This window comes from Procambarus clarkii, chromosome 41 (assembly GCF_040958095.1).
Source record: "Procambarus clarkii isolate CNS0578487 chromosome 41, FALCON_Pclarkii_2.0, whole genome shotgun sequence".
Lineage (NCBI taxonomy): Eukaryota > Metazoa > Arthropoda > Malacostraca > Decapoda > Cambaridae > Procambarus > Procambarus clarkii.
The window spans coordinates 25,740,358-25,763,153 of record NC_091190.1 but is presented as its reverse complement, the minus strand read 5'-3'; the positions used below and the strand labels follow the sequence as shown (position 1 = coordinate 25,763,153).

The following is a 22,796-nucleotide window of genomic DNA, read 5'->3' as shown; positions in this document are numbered from 1 at the left end:
TTGTACTATAGTGCACCTAATGACAACAACTACAATCTAAACAGGAGGATGGGTTGTCATAATGATGTATGAGAATATAAATCAGGTATTCTAGCAGATATGGTTTAGAGAGTCAGCACAAGAGCTAAAAGTAATTATCAACAAATTATGCTGAGCAGTCTTGGTTACCTTGAAGTGGTCTGAAGGACCAACGTCCACCCTAGCCCGGTCTCTAACTAGACCAGCTGATGTGCAAAGTGAAGGCAATTAATATCACAATAGTGAAGGGAGGGGGGTACTAAAAATTCAGATTCATAGAACGTATTTACCTAATACAGCTTGCAGGACAGAGCTTCAGTTCTTGGGCGCTGCCTAACTGTGGATCATCTAGTCCAGTAATTCTAAACCCTTTTCCATGCCTTCATGCGTTTTAAGATATTCTTGCACCCTTCCCCCTTAAAAAATTATGAAATGCCATTGTCAAATGAATTACTAACAAACCCGTCATAGTTTCATATATCCATAATTATAAAATGGTGAAAATACAATGAATTACCAAAATTAAAAAAAATTGAAAATGCAATTAGCAAAGTACAACAAAATTAAGTAAATATACCCGCAGTACTTGATTATGTGAGTTTGTAGCATCACAGCTCCACCTCACAAAGCAAAGAGTATATATATATATATATATATATATATATATATATATATATATATATATATATATATATATATATATATATATATAACTGAAAACTCACACCCCAGAAGTGACTCGAACCCATACTCCCAGAAGCAACGCAACTGGTATGTACAAGACGCCTTAATCCACTTGACCATCACGACCGGACATAATGAGGTGATAGCCTAAGCTATTTGAACCACCCCACCGCCGGCACTCGGATAGTAATCTTGGGCATAGCATTTTACCAAATCACCTCATTCTTTGGGGCACACGTGAGGAACACAAATGCTATGCCCAAGATTTGGTAAAATGCTATGCCCAAGATTACTATCCGAGTGCCGGCGGTGGGGTGGTTCAAATAGCTTAGGCTATCACCTCATTATGTCCGGTCGTGATGGTCAAGTGGATTAAGGCGTCTTGTACATACCAGTTGCGTTGCTTCTGGGAGTATGGGTTCGAGTCACTTCTGGGGTGTGAGTTTTCAGTTGCATATTGTCCTGGGGACCATTCAGGCTTCTTCGCATTTGTGTTCCTCACGTGTGCCCCAAAGAATGAGGTGATTTGGTAAAATGCTATGCCCAAGATTACTATCCGAGTGCCGGCGGTGGGGTGGTTCAAATAGCTTAGGCTATCACCTCATTATGTCCGGTCGTGATGGTCAAGTGGATTAAGGCGTCTTGTACATACCAGTTGCGTTGCTTCTGGGAGTATGGGTTCGAGTCACTTCTGGGGTGTGAGTTTTCAGTTGCATATTGTCCTGGGGACCATTCAGGCTTCTTCGCATATATATATATATATATATATATATATATATATATATATATATATATATATATATATATGTGTGTGTGTGTGTGTGTGTGTGTGTGTGTATGAAACATTTGACAAAACTCTTGCTTTTTATTGGTTTTGGGTGAGGTGGGTATATGAGAATGGAAGTAACTGCAGAGAGTTACTAATTGGTAACCCTCTGCAGTTACCAAGACCAATTTTAATTTTGCCAATTAATAGCTGTAACAATTACCAGTTACTGTAGGTTACCAATTAAAATGCTGGAAACCAATTTACCAGCATTAGAAAACAGGATGCAACAAAGGATAGCCACCTTAGCAGCAAAACTTTTTTAAACAACAGGCAGACTGTCAATCAAAGACAGCACACAGAGATCCTTTGAGAAAAACATTCAATATAGAACAAGCTCATGGATGGATAATCTGATCAAGATTCTAGAGAAAGTGGACCTGAAATGAACCATCAAAAACAAAGGGGAAGATGCACCATATCAACACTTTCGGCAGCCTCCTCCATGGGAAGAATCGAATCCAAAGATAATCATTGAAGGATTACCAGTTAAAAAATCAGCATGTGACCCGCAGAGGCTCAAGGAAGTAATAGAACAACAAATGAAAACCATCTCAAGACCTACAACGACTCACATCTTCACAGACGAATCAATTGATCAAGAAAGAGGTTCTGCTGGGGCAGCAGTTTACACTACCAACCATGAAGCTTACTGGAGCATGAATAGTTGGTGCTCAACATTGCAAACAGAATTATATGCCCTTAAGGAGGCAATAAACTATTTACAATTGAGAATAATTTACATGATGTCATCATTCATACCGACTCTTAAATCTTTGCTCCAGGCATTGTTATCCAGTCAGCACAGAGATAATATACAACCCCTCACAGAAATTCAACATATAGGAAAAGAAGCCCATAATCTAGGGCTGTCAATCATCCTAAATTGGATACCAAGTCACATTGACATAGATGGTAATGAAAAGGCAGACTCATTAGCAAAAATTGCCACTGCTCTATCTGTTGTACAGGTTCAAATACCTCCAAGATTTTCACAGATTAAGGAGCAAATCAAGAAGAAAATATTCTCAACTATCAAAAGTCGCCACAGAGTCAATGTAGCGGAAGGAAGATCCACTGCGATATGGTACGAACAAACCACTGGTTACTCCTCTTTCAAGCCTGGCAAAAAGATATCCAGAGACATTGCAGTAGCCATACACAGACTCAGACTTGGTTACAAGTGCTGCTGGGTGGTAATGAACCCAATAGTTAAAGTGTCACATCTGTGAAATAGAAGCAGAGGCGCCACTATTGCACTACTTACTGGAATGTGAAGCTACTGAAGCCCTGCGCATCAAACTCAACATTAATCCAACTACAGCAGCTGCATTAGATGCACATTCCACCGCGACTACAATTATTAGAAAAGCCGTTGAGGAATGGGACTCACTAGTGAACATTCTGCATCTACATCCGCCTCAAAGATAATGTTAATAAAACAAGACGAAAACCAGTGCACTAAAACAGAAGCGATAAATAAACAGAGAAAAGGGAGGAATCCCCTCCTCCATTTTAAACTTAGACCCAAATATCACATAAACAAGGTTATCTCGAATAACCGAACTCAATTACGGGCTCACCATAGCCCGTGCTACATGGACACTTCGTTCTGAGCAGCTAAATCTGAAACAAAAACAACAACTGCAGAGGGCCTATTGGCCCATACAGTGCCTTGAAGTGGGTAGAAAATAGTTGTGCATTAATTGGCTGTTGATTGCTGGTGTTGACTTTTTGATGTGTAGTGCCTTGCTGATGTCAAGCCGCCTGCTATCGCTGTACCTATCGATGATTTATTTCTGTGTTTTTGTTAAGATTTCTCTGGTGATGGTCTGGTTGTGAGAAGAGATTATATGTTCCTTGATAGAGCCCTGTTCTGCTCTAACAAACCTAGAGCACATAAGAACATAAGAATCATGGAAACTGCAGAAGGAGTATTGGCCCATACGTGGCAGCTCCTATTTATATGCAGCCAAACTCATTCATTTCTATGTCTAACCTACGCTTAAAACAGTCAAGGGATCCTATGTCTATTATGTAATGCGGTAATTAGTTCCATAAATCGACAACCCTGTTACCGAGCCAGTATTTGCCCAGATCTTTTCCTAAACCTAAACTTTTTCAATTTATACCAATTGACATAAATTCTACCAAACCTAACTTTTCCTAAGTTTAATATAATACATATATGTACTAAATTTGGCCTAAATTGTTTGGTAGGAATGGATTTTAATTTACGGTAATTACACGTTAACTTCATTACTCTTCTTCACTCTTAATTGATGTTCTTCAACATTTCCTATAGAACAAAACGCGATTTCTTTTTTGTCAATATTTTACACATTTCATAGTAGCTATGTGTTCTATTATTTTGGAGGGTGGGTTTTGATATCAATTGGGCATGATAGTGTTAAAGCATAAATAAACCACATTCCTCCCTTATTAGATCATATACATGAATACATTCATCTCACACTAAAGCATTATGATGCATACTAATACATATACAGCCAGAGTACATATACAGTATGCATACATTTATGAGAAAATTTTTCGAGCAAGACGGGGATTGAACCGGCGTGTTGGTAACTCTAGAGAGACACCTTAACCCATGGACTACGATGTACTAAAGGTTATAGAAGATGGGATACAATACAAAAACGTAAATCAATAATATACATATGGCACTGATATCACTATGAAGGATATAATTTTGTAAAATAAAAAAGTAACAAAATACACCAAATCTGGGTCCTATGTCTCCTGGAAACGCCTATGGTTAATTATAAGAACAGACACAGATGACATGACGAGCATTACAATGTCCAATTATGTAATTTTTTAACTCAAACAATGAACAAATGCACCACACCTCACACATCTGCCTGGCGTACAACAACTGCTGTTGGAGAACGGGGACAGGAAGGTCCAGGAGAGAGGATGGTGAGTATAAAGTCAGACGCGGCCTGGACACCACCATCACTCACCATCCAACAACACACTCAACATGTCTCTCAAGGTTCGTGACACAGGACTGTGAAAATTCACAATCCTCTTTCCCTTTCACGATGTGTTTAAGTCATTCGAATAAAATAGCACATTTGGCAATATTTATGAAAAATAATCTAGGCTTTATACCAACAGATGTTTCTGCTGAAATTTTAATCTTGTGCGAGTGTGTCCCCTCCTTCAATATTTACAAATATAAAGAATTTTACTGCACATACAAGTAAAAAAAAAAATACCATAATGTGTACCAAGAAAAGAGGTAAACTTTTATGCTAAATCAATATTAAAGTTACCTGGTACTCAAAGAAAACAGGACAAAGACTACATTTTTACCACAGTAAATAGAATTTATCAATGTTCAGATAAATTGAGTCCCTTCATTGATGTTCTGAGCGGTAAATTATTTCATGATATACTGTTGATTTATCTCAAACTTTGAAACTACCTCATCAACGCTGTAACTTGCTCACCTAAACAAATATTGGCGTTCAGCTCCTGAACTTACAATATTCTTATGAGATTTTATCCACTGATAATCATGATGAGTATTTGGTCCAGTATCACTCACAATGATATGGGCTCAACTACCACTTACAGTATGGGGCATGGGGGTCCAATATCACTGACAAACTGGGAATGAATTCCACTACAACTCACAGGATGGGTATAGAGTCCATTACCACTCACGCCTCAGGATTGGGGTCCACAAACACCGACAGGACGGGTATGGGGCACATAATAAATGAACTATAATAAAACCAAACCTTCCCTCTTGAACAGGTGACTGTGGTCCTGCTGATGGCGGTGGTAGCGACTCTGGCAGAACCCCCGCCTACCTACGGTCAACACCCTACTCATTCACCATATAAGCAGGTTGGTTAATGATTTTCTACAATTCTTAATGTATTGAATATTTCCAACCGTTAAAACATAAGTGCATTGCTATGTACGAGTATAGGTTACATAATGAATAAAAATCTTATGTATATATGTATATTAAATACGTATTGTATGCATATGCTGATCCAGCCGGGTATGCCACACAACTTCGCATACAATGTTAGGGACGACTACTCCGGCACCAACTTCGGACACAGTGAGAACTCCGACGGCAACACCGTCCGTGGCTCCTACAATGTCGACCTTCCCGACGGACGCAAGCAAACGGTAACGAACTTTTTTTTTTTAACTTGTTCCTTCTAAGTTTAAAAGTCTCCATATTAAACATTAATAGTCAAAATTGCTTAACGTTTAATATTAACAAAAATGTTTTCTACGTTAGGTGAAATACGAAGCAGACCACCACAAGGGTTTCACTGCCAACGTGGAGTACTATGGCGAGGCCCAGTACGCCCACCAGTCCGGTCCGGCAGTAACATTCAAGCCCCAGCCATCATACCACCAGCCCCAGCCATCATACCCACCCCAGCCATCATACCCACCCCAGCCATCATACCACCAGCCCCAGCCATCATACCCACCCCAACCCTCTTACCAACCCTAGTCCCCAGCCCTACACCACATACCAGCCATAATTACTTTCGTTGTTAAGGTTCCCATTCAAATCTGGTCATTGTTAATTGTAATTTTTCTAGAGACTTAAGTGTTTAAATAAATCCAAAGCATTACTATATTTATCTTATTTTCCATATTTTGTTATATCTCTAATTTATAGTGCTTACAATGTTGCAATATATGTGAAGAAGTAAAACATAATAATAATTATTTTTCAATCATATTGAACCGAATCCTTTAACTAAGAATTGATGACAATATCGATAAGGAATGCTCATAAACAGCCTACCTTCCTGTTTTGGTAGTACTTATATGTACTATGGTAATCATCGTTACTATATCTACGTACAACGCAATTAGAAATCTGTACTACTGAATTTAGACAAACCAGAAAAGGTTTTGTACTTGTGTTGCAAAACCAACCTACACTAACCTAACCTTTCTAGTCTTAATACACGCTGTCTGAGACCTAATATAGTACATGTGTGTGCTATAGTAGGAATAATTCAGCTTGTTTTTTAGCTTCATTTTTTTCGGACTATAAAGTGAACAGTACCAAATTCTCCTAATTGCTTAGTACATCATAGATTGTACTATGGTGCATATAGTTACAAAAACTGCAATCTAAACAGGAGGATGGGGTGTCATAAGGATGTACGAGAACATAAATCAGGTATTCAAGCAGATATGGTGTAGAGAAACAGCACAAAAGCCAATAGTAATTACCAACAAATTATGCTGAGCAGTCTTGGTTACCTTGAAGTGGTCTGAAGGACCAACGTCCACGCTAGCCCGGTCTCTAACTTGACCAGCTGATGTACAAAGTGAAGGAATAAAGATCGCAATGGTGACGGGGGGAGGGGAGTAAGGGTATTAAAAATTCAGAATCAAAGGACGTATTTATATAATACAGCTTGCAGGACAGAGCTTCTGTTCTTGGGCCCTGCCTAACTATGGGTCGTCTATTCCAGTAATTTTAAACCCTTTTCCACGTCTGCATGCGTTTTAAATATTCTTGCACCCTTGCCCTCAAAAAATTATGAAATGCCATTGTCAAATAAATTACTAACAAATCCGTCGTGGTTTCATATATCCATAATTACAAAATGGTGAAAATCCAATGAATTACCAAAATTGTTAAAAAAAAAAGAAGCAAATACCAAAGTACAAAAAAAACTAAAACTAAATATACACGTAGTACTAGAGTATGTGATTATGTAGCACCAGTGTACAGCCTCACCTCACAAAGCACAGAGCATATATTGAAAAAAGTTGAGGTATTCTACACAAGCAGTCTTAGAATTGAGGGGATTATATTTTCCCCTCAATTCAATCTACCAAGATTGATTGAAGTAGATAATCCTACCAACACTGAAACTAGTAATAGAAAGGAACATGATTCAGACATTAAACACTCATAGGAAGCACTAAACTAGAAACATAATGTTTAGGTTTGGCTAGACATTATGATGAGCAGTGGAAGGGTATTAAGGATGGAACCATGAGGAATAATAAAATATTCATCCATCGACAGATTTAAATGCAAATATGCCAAAATGATCGGGAATTATTGCATTAAAGGTAAAGCTTCTTTGCTTTTAGAGATGCTATACCAATTTGATCGGGTTGCTATTGAGGTGCGTGGATGCTGTGATCAGTTGTGGCTCATCGTAAGGGTGGAAGGATGCAATACTCAATCAAGGCTCATCTTAGAGCACCTAAGAACATAAGAATCAAGAAAACTGCAGAAGGCCTATTGGCCCATACGTGGCAGCTCCTATTTGGAGACGAGGAGTCACAATAACGTGGCTGAAATATGCTGACCAAACCACACACTAGAAAGTGAAGGGACGACGTCGTTTCTGTCCGTCCCTTCACTTCTAGTGTGTGGTTTGGTCAACAGCTCCTATTTATATGCACCCAAATTCATATCTATGTCTAACCTACGCATGAAACAATAAAGGTATCCTACGTCTATTATGATATGCAGTAATTCGTTCCACAAATCGACAACCATGTTACCGAACAATATTTATCCAGGGTTTTCCTAAACCTAAAACTTATCCAATTTATATCAAATCAATTCTACCAAATTTAACTTTTCCATAAATATAACACATATATGTACTGAATTTGGCTTAAAATGTTTGGTAGGAATGGATTCTAATTTACGGTAATTACAGGTTAACTTAATCATTACTCTTTCCACTTTTTGTTGATGCCCTTCAACATTTCCAATGGAACAAAACATGATTCCTTTTTTGTCAATATCTGCACATTTCACTCATAGTAGCTATATGTTCTATTGTTTTTGGAGGGTGGGTTTTGATACCAATTGGACATTATAGTGTTAAAGCATAAATAAAGCACATTCATCCCTTGCTGGATCATATACATGTATACATTCATCTCAAACTGAAGCATTATGATATACACATTCTAGTGCATATACAGCTGGCGTACATATACAATATGCCTATGTTCATGAGAAAATCTTTGGAGCAGGACGGGGATCGAACCAGCGTGTTGGGTAACTCTAGACACACCTTAACCCATGGACCACGATGTACTAAAGGTTATAGAAGGTGGGATACAATACATAAACTTAATCAATAATATACAAAAGACTTTGGTATCACTATGATGGACATATATTTATTGTTTATAAAAAGTAACAATGCAGAAAATATAATTCCTATGCCTCCCACAAGCGTGCATAAAGGTTTAATTATAAGAGCAGACTGTGATGACGTGACGAGTAATACAATATCCAAATATGCAATTTTTGGAATCAAACGATGAACAACTGCACCACGCCTCACACATCTGCGTGACGTACAACAGCTGGTGTTGAAGAGCGGGGGACAGGAAGGTCCAGGAGAGAGGATGGTGAATATAAAGCCAGACGCGGACTGTACATCACCATCACTCACCATCCAACAACACACTCAACATGTCTCTCAAGGTTCGTGATATAAGCCTGTGAATATTCAGAAGCCACTTTTCCTTTCACGATGTGTTGAAGTTATTCGAATAAAATAATACATTTGACAATATTTACGAACATAATCTAGGCTTTATACTAGCACATGCTACTGCTGAAATTTTAATTTTGTGCGAGTGTCCTCTATCAATATTTACAAATATAAAGAATTTTACTCCACTTACAATAAAAATTAAAAAAATAAAAGATTGACCGTAATGTGTGCCAAGGAAAGAGGTAAATTTGTATACTAAATCTATATTAATGTAAACTGGTACTTAAAGAAAACAGTAAAAAGACTACATTTTTACCACAGTAAATAGAATTGATTAATGTTCAGATAAATTGAGTCCCTGCATTGATGTGCTGAGTGGTAAATTAATTCACAATATAATGTTGATGTATCTTAAACTTTGAAACTACCTCATCAAAGTTGTAACTTGTTCACTTAAACAAATATTGGAGTTCATTTCCAAAGCCTAAAATGTTATTAAAGAAGCTTTATCCACTGACACTGAGCATGAGTATTTGGTCCAGTATCACTCACATAATGGCTCAACTACCACTCACAGGATGGGTATAAGGTCCATTACTACTCACACCTCAGGGATCGGGTTCACAAACACCCACAGAACAGGTATTGGGCATATAATAAATAAACTTTAATAAAACCAAAACTTCCCTCTGGGACAGGTGACTGTGGTCCTGCTGATGGCGGCGGTAGCGACTCTGGCAGAACCCCCGCCTACCTACGGTCATCACCCTACTCATTCACCATATAAGCAGGTTGGTTAATGATTTTCTACTATTCTAATGTATTGAATATTTCCAACAGTTAAAATACGAATTCATGCCTATGTAGGAGTACAGATTACATAATGAATACATTTATTATGTATGTATGTATATTAACATGTACTGTATGCATATGATGATTCAGCCGGGTATGCCACACAACTTCGCATACAATGTTAGGGACGACTATTCCGGCACCAACTTCGGACACAGTGAGAACTCCGACGGCAACACCGTCCATGGCTCCTACAATGTCGACCTTCCCGACGGACGCAAGCAGACGGTAAGGTACTTTTTAGTTTAAACTTGTTCTTCCAAAGTTTAAAAATCTCCATATTAAACATTAATATTTAATAGTGCTTAAAGTTTAATATTGATCAAAATGTTTTCTACGGTAGGTGAAATATGAAGCAGACCACCACAAGGGTTTCACTGCCAACGTGGAGTACTATGGCGAGGCCCAGTACGCCTACCAGTCCGGTCCGGCAGTAACATTCAAGCCCCAGCCATCATACCACCAGCCCCAGCCATCCTACCAGCCTCAGCCATCATACAAGCCCCAGCCATCATACCCACCCCAGCCCCAGCCATCATACCCACCCCAGCCCCAGCCATCATACCACCACCCCCAGCCATCATACCCACCCCAGCAATCATACCACCAGCCCCAGCCATCATACCCACCCCAACCCTCTTACCAATCCTAGTCCCCAGCCCGACACCACATACCAGCCATAATTACTTACGTTATTAATGTTTCTATTGAAACCTGGTCATTGTTAATTGTAAAGTTTCTAGAGACTTAAGTGTTTAAATAAATCCAAAGCATTGCTATACTTATCTTATTTTCCATATTGTGTTCTCTAATTTATAGTGCTTACAATGTTGCAAAATATGTTAATAAGTAAAACAAAAAATAATTATTTTCCAGTCATATTGAACTGACTCATTTGACTAAGAAATGATGTCAATATTGATAAGGAATGCTCATAAGGATGTATGATAACAGAAATCAGGTATTTTAGCAAATATGGTGCAGAGTCAGCACAAGAGCTAATAATACCAACAAATTTTGCTGAGTAGCTTTGGTTACCTTAAAGTGGTCTGAAGGACCAACGTCCATGCTAGCCCGGTCTCTAACTAGACCAGCTGATGTGCAAAGTGAAAGCAATGAATATCACAATGGTGAAAGAGGGAGGGGGGAGAGAGTAAGGGTATTAAAAGTTTAGAATTAAAGGACGTATTTACCTAATACAGATTTCAGGACAGAGCTTCGGTGCTTGGGCCCTGTTTAAGTGTGGAACGTCTATTGCAGTAATTCTAACCTCTTTTCCACGTCTGCATGCATTTCAAGATATTCTTGCACTCCTCCCATTCAAAAAGTTATGAAAGGACATTGTCAAATGAACTATTAAGAAATACGTCGTGGTTTGCCATATCGATAATTAAAAAAATGTGAAAATCCAATTAATTACCAAAATTCACAAATTATGAATAAAAATACAATTATCAAAGTACAAAAAATATAAAAAATGCACTTACAAAAGTACCATAAAAATAACTAAACATAACCGCAGAACTATAGATTGTAGCACCAGTGTACAAATCCACCTCATAAAGCACAGAAAATATATTGAAAAATTATAGAGGTTTTCGACACAAGCAGCCTCAGAATTGAGGGGATTTAGCCACTAAGATAGATTGAAAAGGATAATCCTAACAACACTGAAACGAATAATAGAAGGGAACATGATTCAGACATTAAACACTCATAGGAAACACTAACTATAAACATAATTTTTAGGTTTGGCTACCCATTATGATGACCCCAGTAGAAGGGTTAATGATGGAACTAAGAGGAATAATAACCAGATTCATCCATCCACAGATTAAATGCAAATACTGTATTGCAAAATAATCGGGAATTATTGAATTAAATGCATGGATTCTTAACCGGGTTGTTTTTTAGAGGTGCAAGGATGCCGTGATCACTTGTGACTTATCTTAAGTGGGCAAGGGTACAGTAATCAATCAAGGCTTACCTTAGAGCCCAAAAAGGAAGTGAACATAAGAATCAAGAAAACTGCAGAAGGCCTTTTAGCCCATACGTGGCAGCTCCTATTTATTTATAACCACCCAAACTCAAACTCATTATATATATATTATATTATATAATATATATATATATATATATATATATATATATATATATATATATATATATAAATATATATATATATATATATATATATATATATATATATATATATATATATATATATATATATATATATATATATATGTGTGTGTGTGTGTGTCTAACCAACGGTTGAAACCATCAAGGGCTCCTACGTCTATAATGTTATGCGGTAATTTGTTCCATGAATCTAGAACAATTTTACGGAACCAGTATTTACCCAAGTCTTTCCTAAATCTAAACCTATGCAATTTATACCAATTAAAATCAATTCAATTCTATCAAACCTAACCTGTTCTAAGTCTAATATAATATAATACACATATGTACTAAATTTGACTTAGTAGGAATGAATTTTAATTACGGTAATTACAGGTAAACTTCATCATTACGCTGCTCCATTCTTTGTTGATGTCCTTCAAAATTTTCAATAGAACAATACGTTATTTATTTGTTGACAATATTCTGCACATTTCGTTCATTGATACTATATATGTTCTATTACTTTTGGAGGGTGGGTTTTGATATCAATTGTTCATTATAGTGTTAAAGCATAAATATAAGCACATTCATCCCTTGCTGGATCATATACATGGATACATTCATCTCACACTGAAGCATTATGTAATACACATTCTAGTACATATACAGTATGCATATATTCACGAGGAAAATCTTTGGAGCAGGACGGGGATCGAACCAGCGTCCTGGGTAACCCTCGACATACACCTTAACCCATGGACCACGAAGTTATAACATTAGGAATCGGCCCGGATCCAATAGTAGTTTGGAGGTCCTGAGCTGGTAACTAGTCCAAGCTGCAGACACTATGGTCTGAGGTAATTGTGTTCTCCACCAAACGCTTCTTACAAATACACAACGAAATTCCAATAACGTGATATATCTATGAGAAAATCTTTAAAGAAGGACTTGGATAATATAAATTCATACAATGCATGAACTTAAATCAATAATATACTCTAGCAAAAGGCATTGCTATCACTATGAAGGATATGAATTTTTTATTAAAAAAAAGGAACATAAAATGCAACGAATATGGCTCCTATGACTCCTTCAAACGTCAAAAATATTTAATTACAAGGAAACCAGACACAGACGACGTGACGAGCAATACAATCTCCAAATACGGTCCCCGTGGTGCAGTGGTAAAGCACTCGGCCGGCAAGCGCTTTGGCCTGGGTTCTATTCCTGGCCGGGGAGGATTAACTAGGCGCCAGTCCCTAACTGTAGCCTCTGTTCACCCAGCATTGAATGGGTACTTTGTTGTTAAACGATTTGGCGGGTTGTATTCCGGGAAAAATTAGGATTATGGTCCTGCCCGAATCGCTATGCGTGCTAGTGGCTGTACAAGAATGTAAGAACTCTTGTATATATAAATATAAGCAAACAAAAACAAGTACAGTATGCAATTTTTGGACACAATATAAACAAATGCACCACACCTCACACACCTGCCTGACGTACGACAGCTGGTGTTGGAGAGCGGGGGACAGGAAGGTCCAGGAGAGAGGATGGTGAGTATAAAGCCAGACGCGGACTGGACACCACCATCACTCACCATCCAACAACACACTCAACATGGCTCTCAAGGTTCGTGAGAGCCATGTGAATATTCACAATATCCATGGGCCTGTGAATATTCACAATTCTCTCTACCTTCCTCTATATTTTCACAATATAAATATTTAGGAAAAATAATCTAGGCTTTATCCACTTGCTGCTGCTGCAAGTCATTTGATTTTTGTCTATGTACTTATGTATTTGTGCCTGCAGAATTGAGCATTACATCTTGGACCCTGCTTTTCGATCCACCAGTTGTCTAATGCAATGACTCCTGACCTATACTTCCCTATCATATCTACTTCTAAAATTATGAATGGAGTTTGCTTCTACAATCTTCTCGTTTAGTATATTCCATCCCCCCCCCCTGCTCTTACGCTAAAAATAAACATTCTAACATCTCTATGACTCATCAGCGTCTCGGTCTTCTATGTCCTCTTGTTATTCTGTTGACTGTGAACATTGCCTCTATTTCTACACTGTCAATCACTCGATTTTATATATCTCTATCATGTCCCCCGTCTCCTCTTTCCTAGCGGTATCAGGTTTAGTTCCTCCAGACCTTTTTCGTACCCCATTCCTCGCAATTTTAGGACGAGCCTTGTTGCAAACTACTAAAGCTTTCCGAGTTTTCTTGTGTGTTTTTTTTAGATGTGGCTCCGCGATGAGAAGGCATATTCTAAAACTGGTCTCACGTAGGTGGTGTACAGATTTTTATATGCCTCCTTATTTAGTTTCCCGAATAGTGTTCTGACTATTACTAGTGTAGAACATGCTGTTGTGTGTGTCTTCTTTCAATATCCTCTAACGAATACTGTATATAGAATTTCACTCGGCCTACAAAATAAACATTTATTTTGACCTTAACGTCTGTCAGTAAAAGAGCTAAACATCGATGCTAAATCTGCATTAAAGTAAACTAGTATATAGAGAAAACGGGACAATGATTTCAGTCTTTAACCACAATAAAATTAATTTATCAGTGTTCCGATAAATTTAATACCTTCATTGACGTCCTGAGCTGTAAATTAGTTCACAAAGTGTTCTATGCTGATGTATCTGTTAAACTTTGCAACTATCTCGTCAGATGAAACTTTCTGCAATGTGCCTCTAACTCTTTCCACTGACACTCATAGGATGAGTATTGGGTACAATATTACTCACACAATAGGAATAGTTGTGTCCACTACCACGCGCAACATAAGAATGTTTTTGACAACCACTCGCAGAATGGGAATGCAGTACATAATAAATGAACTTTAATAAAACCAAACCTTCCCTCTGGGACAGGTGACTGTGGTCCTGCTGATGGCGGTGGTGGCGACTCTGGCAGAACCCCCGCCTACCTACGGTCAACACCCTACTCATTCACCATATAAGCAGGTTGGTTACTGATTTCCTACAATTCTTAATGTATTAAATATTTCCAACAGTTAAAACATAAGTGCATTCCTATATACGAGTATAGGTTACATAATGAATATAAATATTATGTATATATGTATATTAAATACGTCTTGTATGCATATGCTGATCCAGCCGGGTATGCCACACAACTTCGCATACAATGTTAGGGACGACTACTCCGGCACCAACTTCGGACACAGTGAGAACTCCGACGGCAACACCGTCCGTGGCTCCTACAATGTCGACCTTCCCGACGGACGCAAGCAGACGGTAAGGGATTATTTTTTTTTTTTTTTTAACTTGTTCTTCTTAATCTTAAAAATCTCTATATTAAACATTAATACTCAAAATTGCTTATTGTTTAAGAATAATAATAAAAATGTTTTCTACGTTAGGTGAAATACGAAGCAGACCACCACAAGGGTTTCACTGCCAACGTGGAGTACTATGGCGAGGCCCAGTACGCCCATCAGTCCGGTCCGGCAGTAACATTCAAGCCCCAGCCATCATACCACCAGCCCCAGCCATCATACCCGCCCCAGCCATCATACCCACCCCAGCCAACATACCCGCCCCACCCATCATATCCATCCCAGCCAACATACCCATCCCAGCCAACATACCCGCCCCAGCCATCATACCAGCGCTAATATTACAGTTCTACTCCCCATCCCAACCCCAGTCCACATAACTGCTACAGTCCACATACAGCCTCAGCCTTTATACCAACCCTAACTTCAGCTATAATACCACCCACCCAAAATATCTATCAAAATTCACTTACAGCTGTGATACTGAACATGTTAAAGTTCCCAAATAATCCTGGTCATTGTTAATTGTAATGTTACTAGAGACTTAAGTGTTAGAATATATCAAAAGCATTGATCTATTAATATTATTTTCCTTATTCAAAATAAATAATATTATATATATATATATATATATATATATATATATATATATATATATATATATATATATATATATGTCGTACCTAGTAGCCAGAACGCACTTGTCAGCCTACTATGCAAGGCCCGATTTGCCTAATAAGCCAAGTTTTCATGAATTAATTGTTTTTCGACTACCTAACCTACCTAACCTAACCTAACCTAACTTTTTCTGCTACCTAACCTAACCTAACCTATAAAGATAGGTTAGGTTAGGTTAGGTAGGGTTGGTTAGGTTCGGTCATATATCTACGTTAATTTTAACTCCAATAAAAAAAAATTGTCCTCATACATAATGAAATGGGTAGCTTTATCATATCATAAGAAAAAAATTAGAGAAAAAATATTAATTCAGGAAAACTTGGCTTATTAGGCAAATTGGGCCTTGCATAGTAGGCTGAGAAGTGAGTTCTGGCTACTAGGTACGACATATATATATATATATATATATATATATATATATATATATATATATATATATATATGTCGTACCTAGTAGCCAGAACGCACTTCTCAGCCTATTATGCAAGGCCCGATTTGCCTAATAAGCCAAGTTTTCCTGAATTAATATATTTTCTCTAAATTTTTTCTTATGAAATGATAAAGCTATCCATTTCATTATGTATGCGGTCAATTTTTTTGTATTGGAGTTAAAATTAACGTAGATATGTGACCGAACCTAACCAGCCCTACCTAACCTAACCTAACCTATCTTTATAGGATAGGTTCGGTTAGGTAGCCGAAAAAGTTAGGTTAGGTACATATATATATATATATATATATATATATATATATATATATATATATATATATATATATATATATATATGTCGTACCTAGTAGCCAGAACGCACTTCTCAGCCTACTATGCAAGGCCCGATTTGCCTAATAAGCCAAGTTTTCATGAATTAATGTTTTTTCGACAACCTAACCTACCTAACCTAACCTAACTTTTTCGGCTACCTTACCTAACCTAACTTATAAAGATAGGTTAGGTTAGGTTAGGTAGGGTTGGTTAGGTTCGGTCATATATCTACATTAATTTTACCTCCAATAAAATAAAATTGACCTCATACATAATGAAATGGGTAGCTTTATCAGTTCATAAGAAAAAAATTAGAGAAAATATATTAATTCAGGAAAACTTGGCTTATTAGGCAAATCGGGCCTTGCAAAGTAGGCTGAGAAGTGCGTTCTGGCTACTAGGTACGACATATATATATATATATATATATATATATATATATATATATATATATATATATATATATATATATATATATATATATATATATATATATATATATATATAAACATGTTCTGTTACGAAATGTGTAAATTGATACACAAAAATATAAATTTATTTAATTATGCGGAATTCTACTATTTTATTAAGCTCTTATGTCAATAATGATATGAGATACTCATGAAGGCGTATGAGAATAGAAAGCAGGTATTTTAGAAGTCAAGGTAGGAAGAGCCTGAACAAAGCTAATGATACATTATAAATAAAAGTTCGCCTTGACTTGTATGGTTAACTTGACGTGGTTCGATGGACCAGTAATCACCTAGTTGTGCTTGCAGGGGTTAAGCTGCGGCTCTTTGGTCCCGTCTCTCAACCGTCAATCTACTGATGTACAGGTTCCTGAGCTTCACGAGTTTCTATCATATCTACATTTAAAATTGTATATGGAGTCAGCCTCCACCACATTACCAGTGTTCTTACAGGGTCCGATCCGACCCAGTCGACCCTGACCCGACCAGCTGATGTCCAGAGCAGCGGCGATGAAAACCATGAATGTTCTTAACATTCAGAATCCGTAAAGATACTTACCAAGCCGAGCTTCAGATAATGGACCCCATGTAACTATGGATTGTCTAATGGTGTAATTCTTTATCATTTTCACCGTTAGCACCCCTTCCATCTTCCCCCCCCCCAAAATTATAAAAGCACATTCTCAGACAAATTAATAACAGATCCATCAGGGTTTATTAGCCACATTGATAATAAAAAAATAGCGAAAATACAACGAATTACCAAAGTACAAAAATGCGTCTCAGAATTGAGGCGATTTAGCTACCAAGAGTGACTGAAGGAGGCACACTAACGACAATGAAACGTAATATAGCAGAGATATGATCCAGACTTAAAATTCTTACGGAAATCGCGGAACTAGAGACAAAACGTTTAGGTCCAGCTAGTCACACAGATGAACCAGTGCAAAGAGAACGAAGGCAAAATTATTGGGGTTACATCTATCCATATATTATATATTATATATATATATATATATATATATATATATATATATATATATATATATATATATATATATATATATATATATATATATGGCACGGGAGCCGAGGATTCTTAAATCTTTTGGGTGCAAAGATGTGATCAATCGTGATTCATCTTAGGGGTGAGATGATGCTGTGATAAACCGAAGCTCATCATAAAGATGTGGCATAAACAAACGATTATAAATTTGCATTTTAAGTTATGAATTAATAATTACGCAAGTAATGTGAAATGCATTAAATGGTATTTATATTGAACTGTTTGTATTAATTTACTAGGGATGAGTCTTTTTTTAGAAGAGATACCAGATAGATAATACACATATTACTGGAATATTAAAGTTCTGAAAAAGGTTACATTTATCTTTATTACATTACCTCTTTTATTGTGACAACGCTGATTGTGAGATTGTAATCGTGAATAAATATCATCTCCAGATCTAATCACCATGCAAAGCGCTAGTAATTATAAACTGATTTTTGAACATAGTTACTTGAATTCTTGTACTATTAATTTTCTATAGGGCCCTAGAAACAAGACAATAAGCAAACCAAACTTCTCCTAGGCTTACTACATATATGTGCTAAATCAGGCCTAACAGGTTAGGACTTGAATGGTTAATTCAAGTCCTAACAAGTTATGACAGAATAACTATAATTACACTTCGAATTTTTGTTTTGCTCTACAGCAATTCTATTAGTAAACGAAGTGAACGTTTTTATACAGCAGGTCATATTTTAACCATACCATCCATAGTAACTATAGATTGTAAAATGCTTGCAGGGATAGCTTGTGATATCCTATTGGTCATTAATGTGTTAGAGCATTAATATAAGCATATTCATCATTTACTGCATACATAAGAATGCACACATTCATCCCTCGCTGGAGCATAGAAATGCACATTCATTTCTAACTGGAGCATAACTATGTCCACATTCATTTCTAACTGAAGCATAAACATGTTCACATTCATCCCTCACTGGAACATAACATGTACACATTCATCCGTCGCTGGAGCATAAGTGTAAGACATCACAACATGTAACTTGTAACCAGGAAGGTTACACTACCTTAATTAAGCGTAAATTTACCTTAACCTTCTGGACAGGTACCTCTACCCAACCTGTCCTCTCCCCTAATGCATCATATTATAACGCAATCAGCCAATCCGTCAAAATTGTAGGGCTTTAGCAAAAACTACAGCACCGTAATATTGATGTTATCTGAGCATCGGCCTCGATGGGTTAGGTGGGTTGCTAAGGTTCAAACGTTTCTGGTTAAGCAAAACCATTGCCTTTTTTACGATCTGGTCTACGCACAACTGGAAGCATATATATAAACAAATAATTTATATGACTGAGTGAAAATTAACTAATTCTACTAAGAATATATAACTTATTTGTTAGTCTTCACTAGATTTTGGTCAAATATTTAAAAACACTTAATATCGTATTTCCCAGACAATGCATATGTAATAAATTTTGTGTTTATAAATGAACCTCCTACGAAAAGGTGAAATATTTGTGTTTTCGTTCAGAGTCTCTCAGGCGACGAAGTGGGTAACAAATCGTCACATGTCTAAGCTACTCTTTTACGGAAGTGGTTCCAGAACTTGACCTTAGTGCCTTTAATGTGAAAACTTAGTTTTTTCTAGTCAGTTACGACTTAATCGGTAACGTCATTCTAGTGAACAAAACCTCTCATAACACAGTGAAAAATGATGATGGCGGATAAATTATAAGCTAATCTCAGTAAAGAATATATTTACTCACCAACTCGAATTAAAAAAAAATGTAGAATCCATACAATACACAAACTTAAATCAATAACATACTCTACCAAAAAGAATTAATATCGCTATGAAGGGTATCATTTTTAGATTAATATATAACTTAAATGCAACAAATCTGGCTCCGATGGCTCTTACAAACATTCAGAAATGTTTAATTGTAAGAACACACGACATGACGAATACAGTGTCTAAATATATAATTTTTGTACAATGTATGAACAACTGCCAGAATTATAACAGCTGATGATGGAGAGCAGGGGAGAGGAAGGTCCAGGAGAGAGGATGGTGAGTATAAAGCCAGACGCGGCCTGGACACCACCATCACTCACCATCCAACAACACACTAAACATGGCTCTTAAGGTTCGTGCTATAGGTCTATGAATATTTACAACCGTCACGAAGAGGATTGTGAATCCTTTTATAATATATATATATATATATATATATATATATATATATATATATATATATACATATATATATATATATATATATATATATATATATATTAGTTTAGTTGTTACTCTCCTAACAATCGAATTGATCAAAATAATTCCTGTCCGCCATCAAAAAATTAAAATTTCTATGCTAAATCCATATTAAAAAGAAGAAGAAACAAAGTATACAAAGAAGCCCAGACACTGATTACATATTTGACCTACGGACAAACACTAATTTTCAACATTTAGTTAAATAGATGTCGTGAACGGTAAATTAAATGACAAAGCGTTCACTGTTGATGCATCTGTAAACAAAAATTGTAACTATCTCATCAGAGCTGTAACTGGCTTAATACATATATTAGCCTTTAGTTCCTGAGCCCACAAAGTGCCTCTAACTTATCGGAGTTACAGCCCCGCTCCTGTACCAGGTAAGTCCACTATGGGCTCACCATAGCCTGTGCTACTTGGAACTTTGGTTCTGAGTAGCTGAATCTAAAACAGCAACAACAGCAGTCTCTAACTTTTTCCCACCTACTCACATGATGGGTCTCGGGTTCACTACCACTCATAGAATAGGTATGGGGTACATAATGAATTTTACTTAGAATACAAAACCTTCCTTCTGGGACAGGTGACTGTGGTCCTGCTGATGGCGGTGGTAGTGGCTGTGGCCGAACCCCCGCCTACCTATGGTCGTCACCCTACTCATTCACCATATAAGCAGGTTGGTAACTGATTTGCTGCTATTCTAATACATCGAATAGTTATAAAATTTAATACATGAGTGCATTTGTATGTATGTGCAAGTATAAACTATACTATAAATATTACTTATGAATATGTGTAGTAAGCATGTATTGTATGCATATGCTGATCCAGCCGGGTATGCCACACAACTTCGTATACAATGTTAGGGACGACTACTCCGGCACCAACTTCGGCCACAGTGAGAACTCCGACGGCAACACCGTCCGTGGCTCCTACAATGTCGACCTTCCCGACGGACGCAAGCAAACGGTAAGAGACGTTTTTTGTATAAAATTGTTCTTCCTAATCTTAAAAATCTCCATATTAAACATCAGTATTCAAAACTGCTAAAGTTTAATAATAATAAAAATGTTTTCTACGTTAGGTGAAATACGAAGCAGACCACCACAAGGGTTTCACTGCCAACGTGGAGTACTATGGCGAGGCCCAGTATGCCCACCAGTCCGGTCCGGCAGTAACATTCAAGCCCCAGCCATCCTACCACCAGCCCCAGCCATCATACCAGCCCCAGCCATCATACCACCAGCCCCAGCCATCATACCAGCCCCAGCCTTCATACCAGTCCTAAAACCAGTCCCACCCCAGATCACAGCCCCAATCCATATACTAACCCCACTCTACAGACCAACCCCAGTCTGCATAACAGGCCCAGCCCACATACCAGCCTCCCACACACCCAATTCACACAGTTGTGTTACGGAAGACGTTAAGTTAAACCTTCGTCATTGTTAATTGCAATGTTACTAGAGATTTAAGTGTTTGAATACATCCAAATCATTGCTCAATTAATCTTATTCTCCTTAATTAAATATATATCCGATTTAGTTATATTCTGTGGAAAAATGTGTGTACAAGAAAAACACAAAATAGACAATTTACTTTAATCATACTTAATTGGACCATTTTATTAAGAACTGATGTCGATACTGATATGGAATGCGCATGAGTGCATGTAAGAACAGAAAAGTAGGTATTCTAGGGGAAGAGGTAGGGTACTATGTTGCTTTACACTTAGCTTTACACACTAAAGCTAATACTAATTATTATAAAAAGTGTCTCCATGACTTGCATCGTTAACTTTACATGGTTCAAAGTACCAATGCTCATACTGGTTTGCCTCTGACCAAACCAACTGATGTTGAGCGCAAAGGTGATGAATAATATAATGGGAACACAGATGTGTACACACCGCCTCAGGGAGCCGGTGGCCGAGCAGACAGCACGCTGGACAGGTGAACCTGTGGTCCCGGGTTCGATCCCGGACGCCGGAGAGAAACGATGGGCAGAGTTTCTTTCACCCTATGCCCCTGTTACCTAGCAGTAAATAAGTACCTGGAAGTTAGTCAGCTGTCACGGGCTGCTTCCTGGTGTGTGTGTGTTTGGGGGGGGAGTAGTAGAAACAGTTGATTGACAATAGAGAGGCGGGCCGAAAGAGCAGAGCTCAACCCCCGCAAACACAACTAGGTGAATAAAGATACACAGTATGGTCTTCTTTACCATAATGGGTGGGTGTTAATCAGCACCC

The 22,796-nt window shown here is 37.5% G+C and overlaps 4 protein-coding genes across 4 annotated transcripts; all 4 read left to right on the top strand.

Moving 5' to 3' along the window:
- Positions 1-4,381: 4,381 nt before the first annotated feature.
- On the top strand, positions 4,382-6,041 carry LOC123761244 (cuticle protein 7-like). Its single transcript, XM_045747189.2, has 4 exons — positions 4,382-4,471; positions 5,318-5,410; positions 5,567-5,704; positions 5,820-6,041. Exons 1-4 carry the CDS (start codon positions 4,382-4,384, stop codon positions 6,039-6,041), a joined length of 543 nt encoding a protein of 180 aa, XP_045603145.2.
- A 3,705-nt stretch (positions 6,042-9,746) lies between these two features.
- Positions 9,747-10,537, top strand: LOC138373203 (cuticle protein 7-like). The gene is made up of 3 exons (XM_069339237.1): positions 9,747-9,821; positions 9,976-10,113; positions 10,229-10,537. The coding sequence occupies exons 1-3, from the start codon at positions 9,747-9,749 to the stop codon at positions 10,535-10,537; spliced, it is 522 nt and encodes a 173-aa protein (XP_069195338.1).
- Positions 10,538-14,916: 4,379 nt separating this feature from the next.
- LOC138373202 (cuticle protein 7-like) lies at positions 14,917-15,665 on the top strand. The gene is made up of 3 exons (XM_069339236.1): positions 14,917-14,991; positions 15,148-15,285; positions 15,411-15,665. Exons 1-3 carry the CDS (start codon positions 14,917-14,919, stop codon positions 15,663-15,665), a joined length of 468 nt encoding a protein of 155 aa, XP_069195337.1.
- A 4,640-nt stretch (positions 15,666-20,305) lies between these two features.
- LOC138373201 (cuticle protein 7-like) lies at positions 20,306-21,839 on the top strand. Its single transcript, XM_069339235.1, has 4 exons — positions 20,306-20,344; positions 21,135-21,227; positions 21,383-21,520; positions 21,636-21,839. Exons 1-4 carry the CDS (start codon positions 20,306-20,308, stop codon positions 21,837-21,839), a joined length of 474 nt encoding a protein of 157 aa, XP_069195336.1.
- Positions 21,840-22,796: the final 957 nt, after the last annotated feature.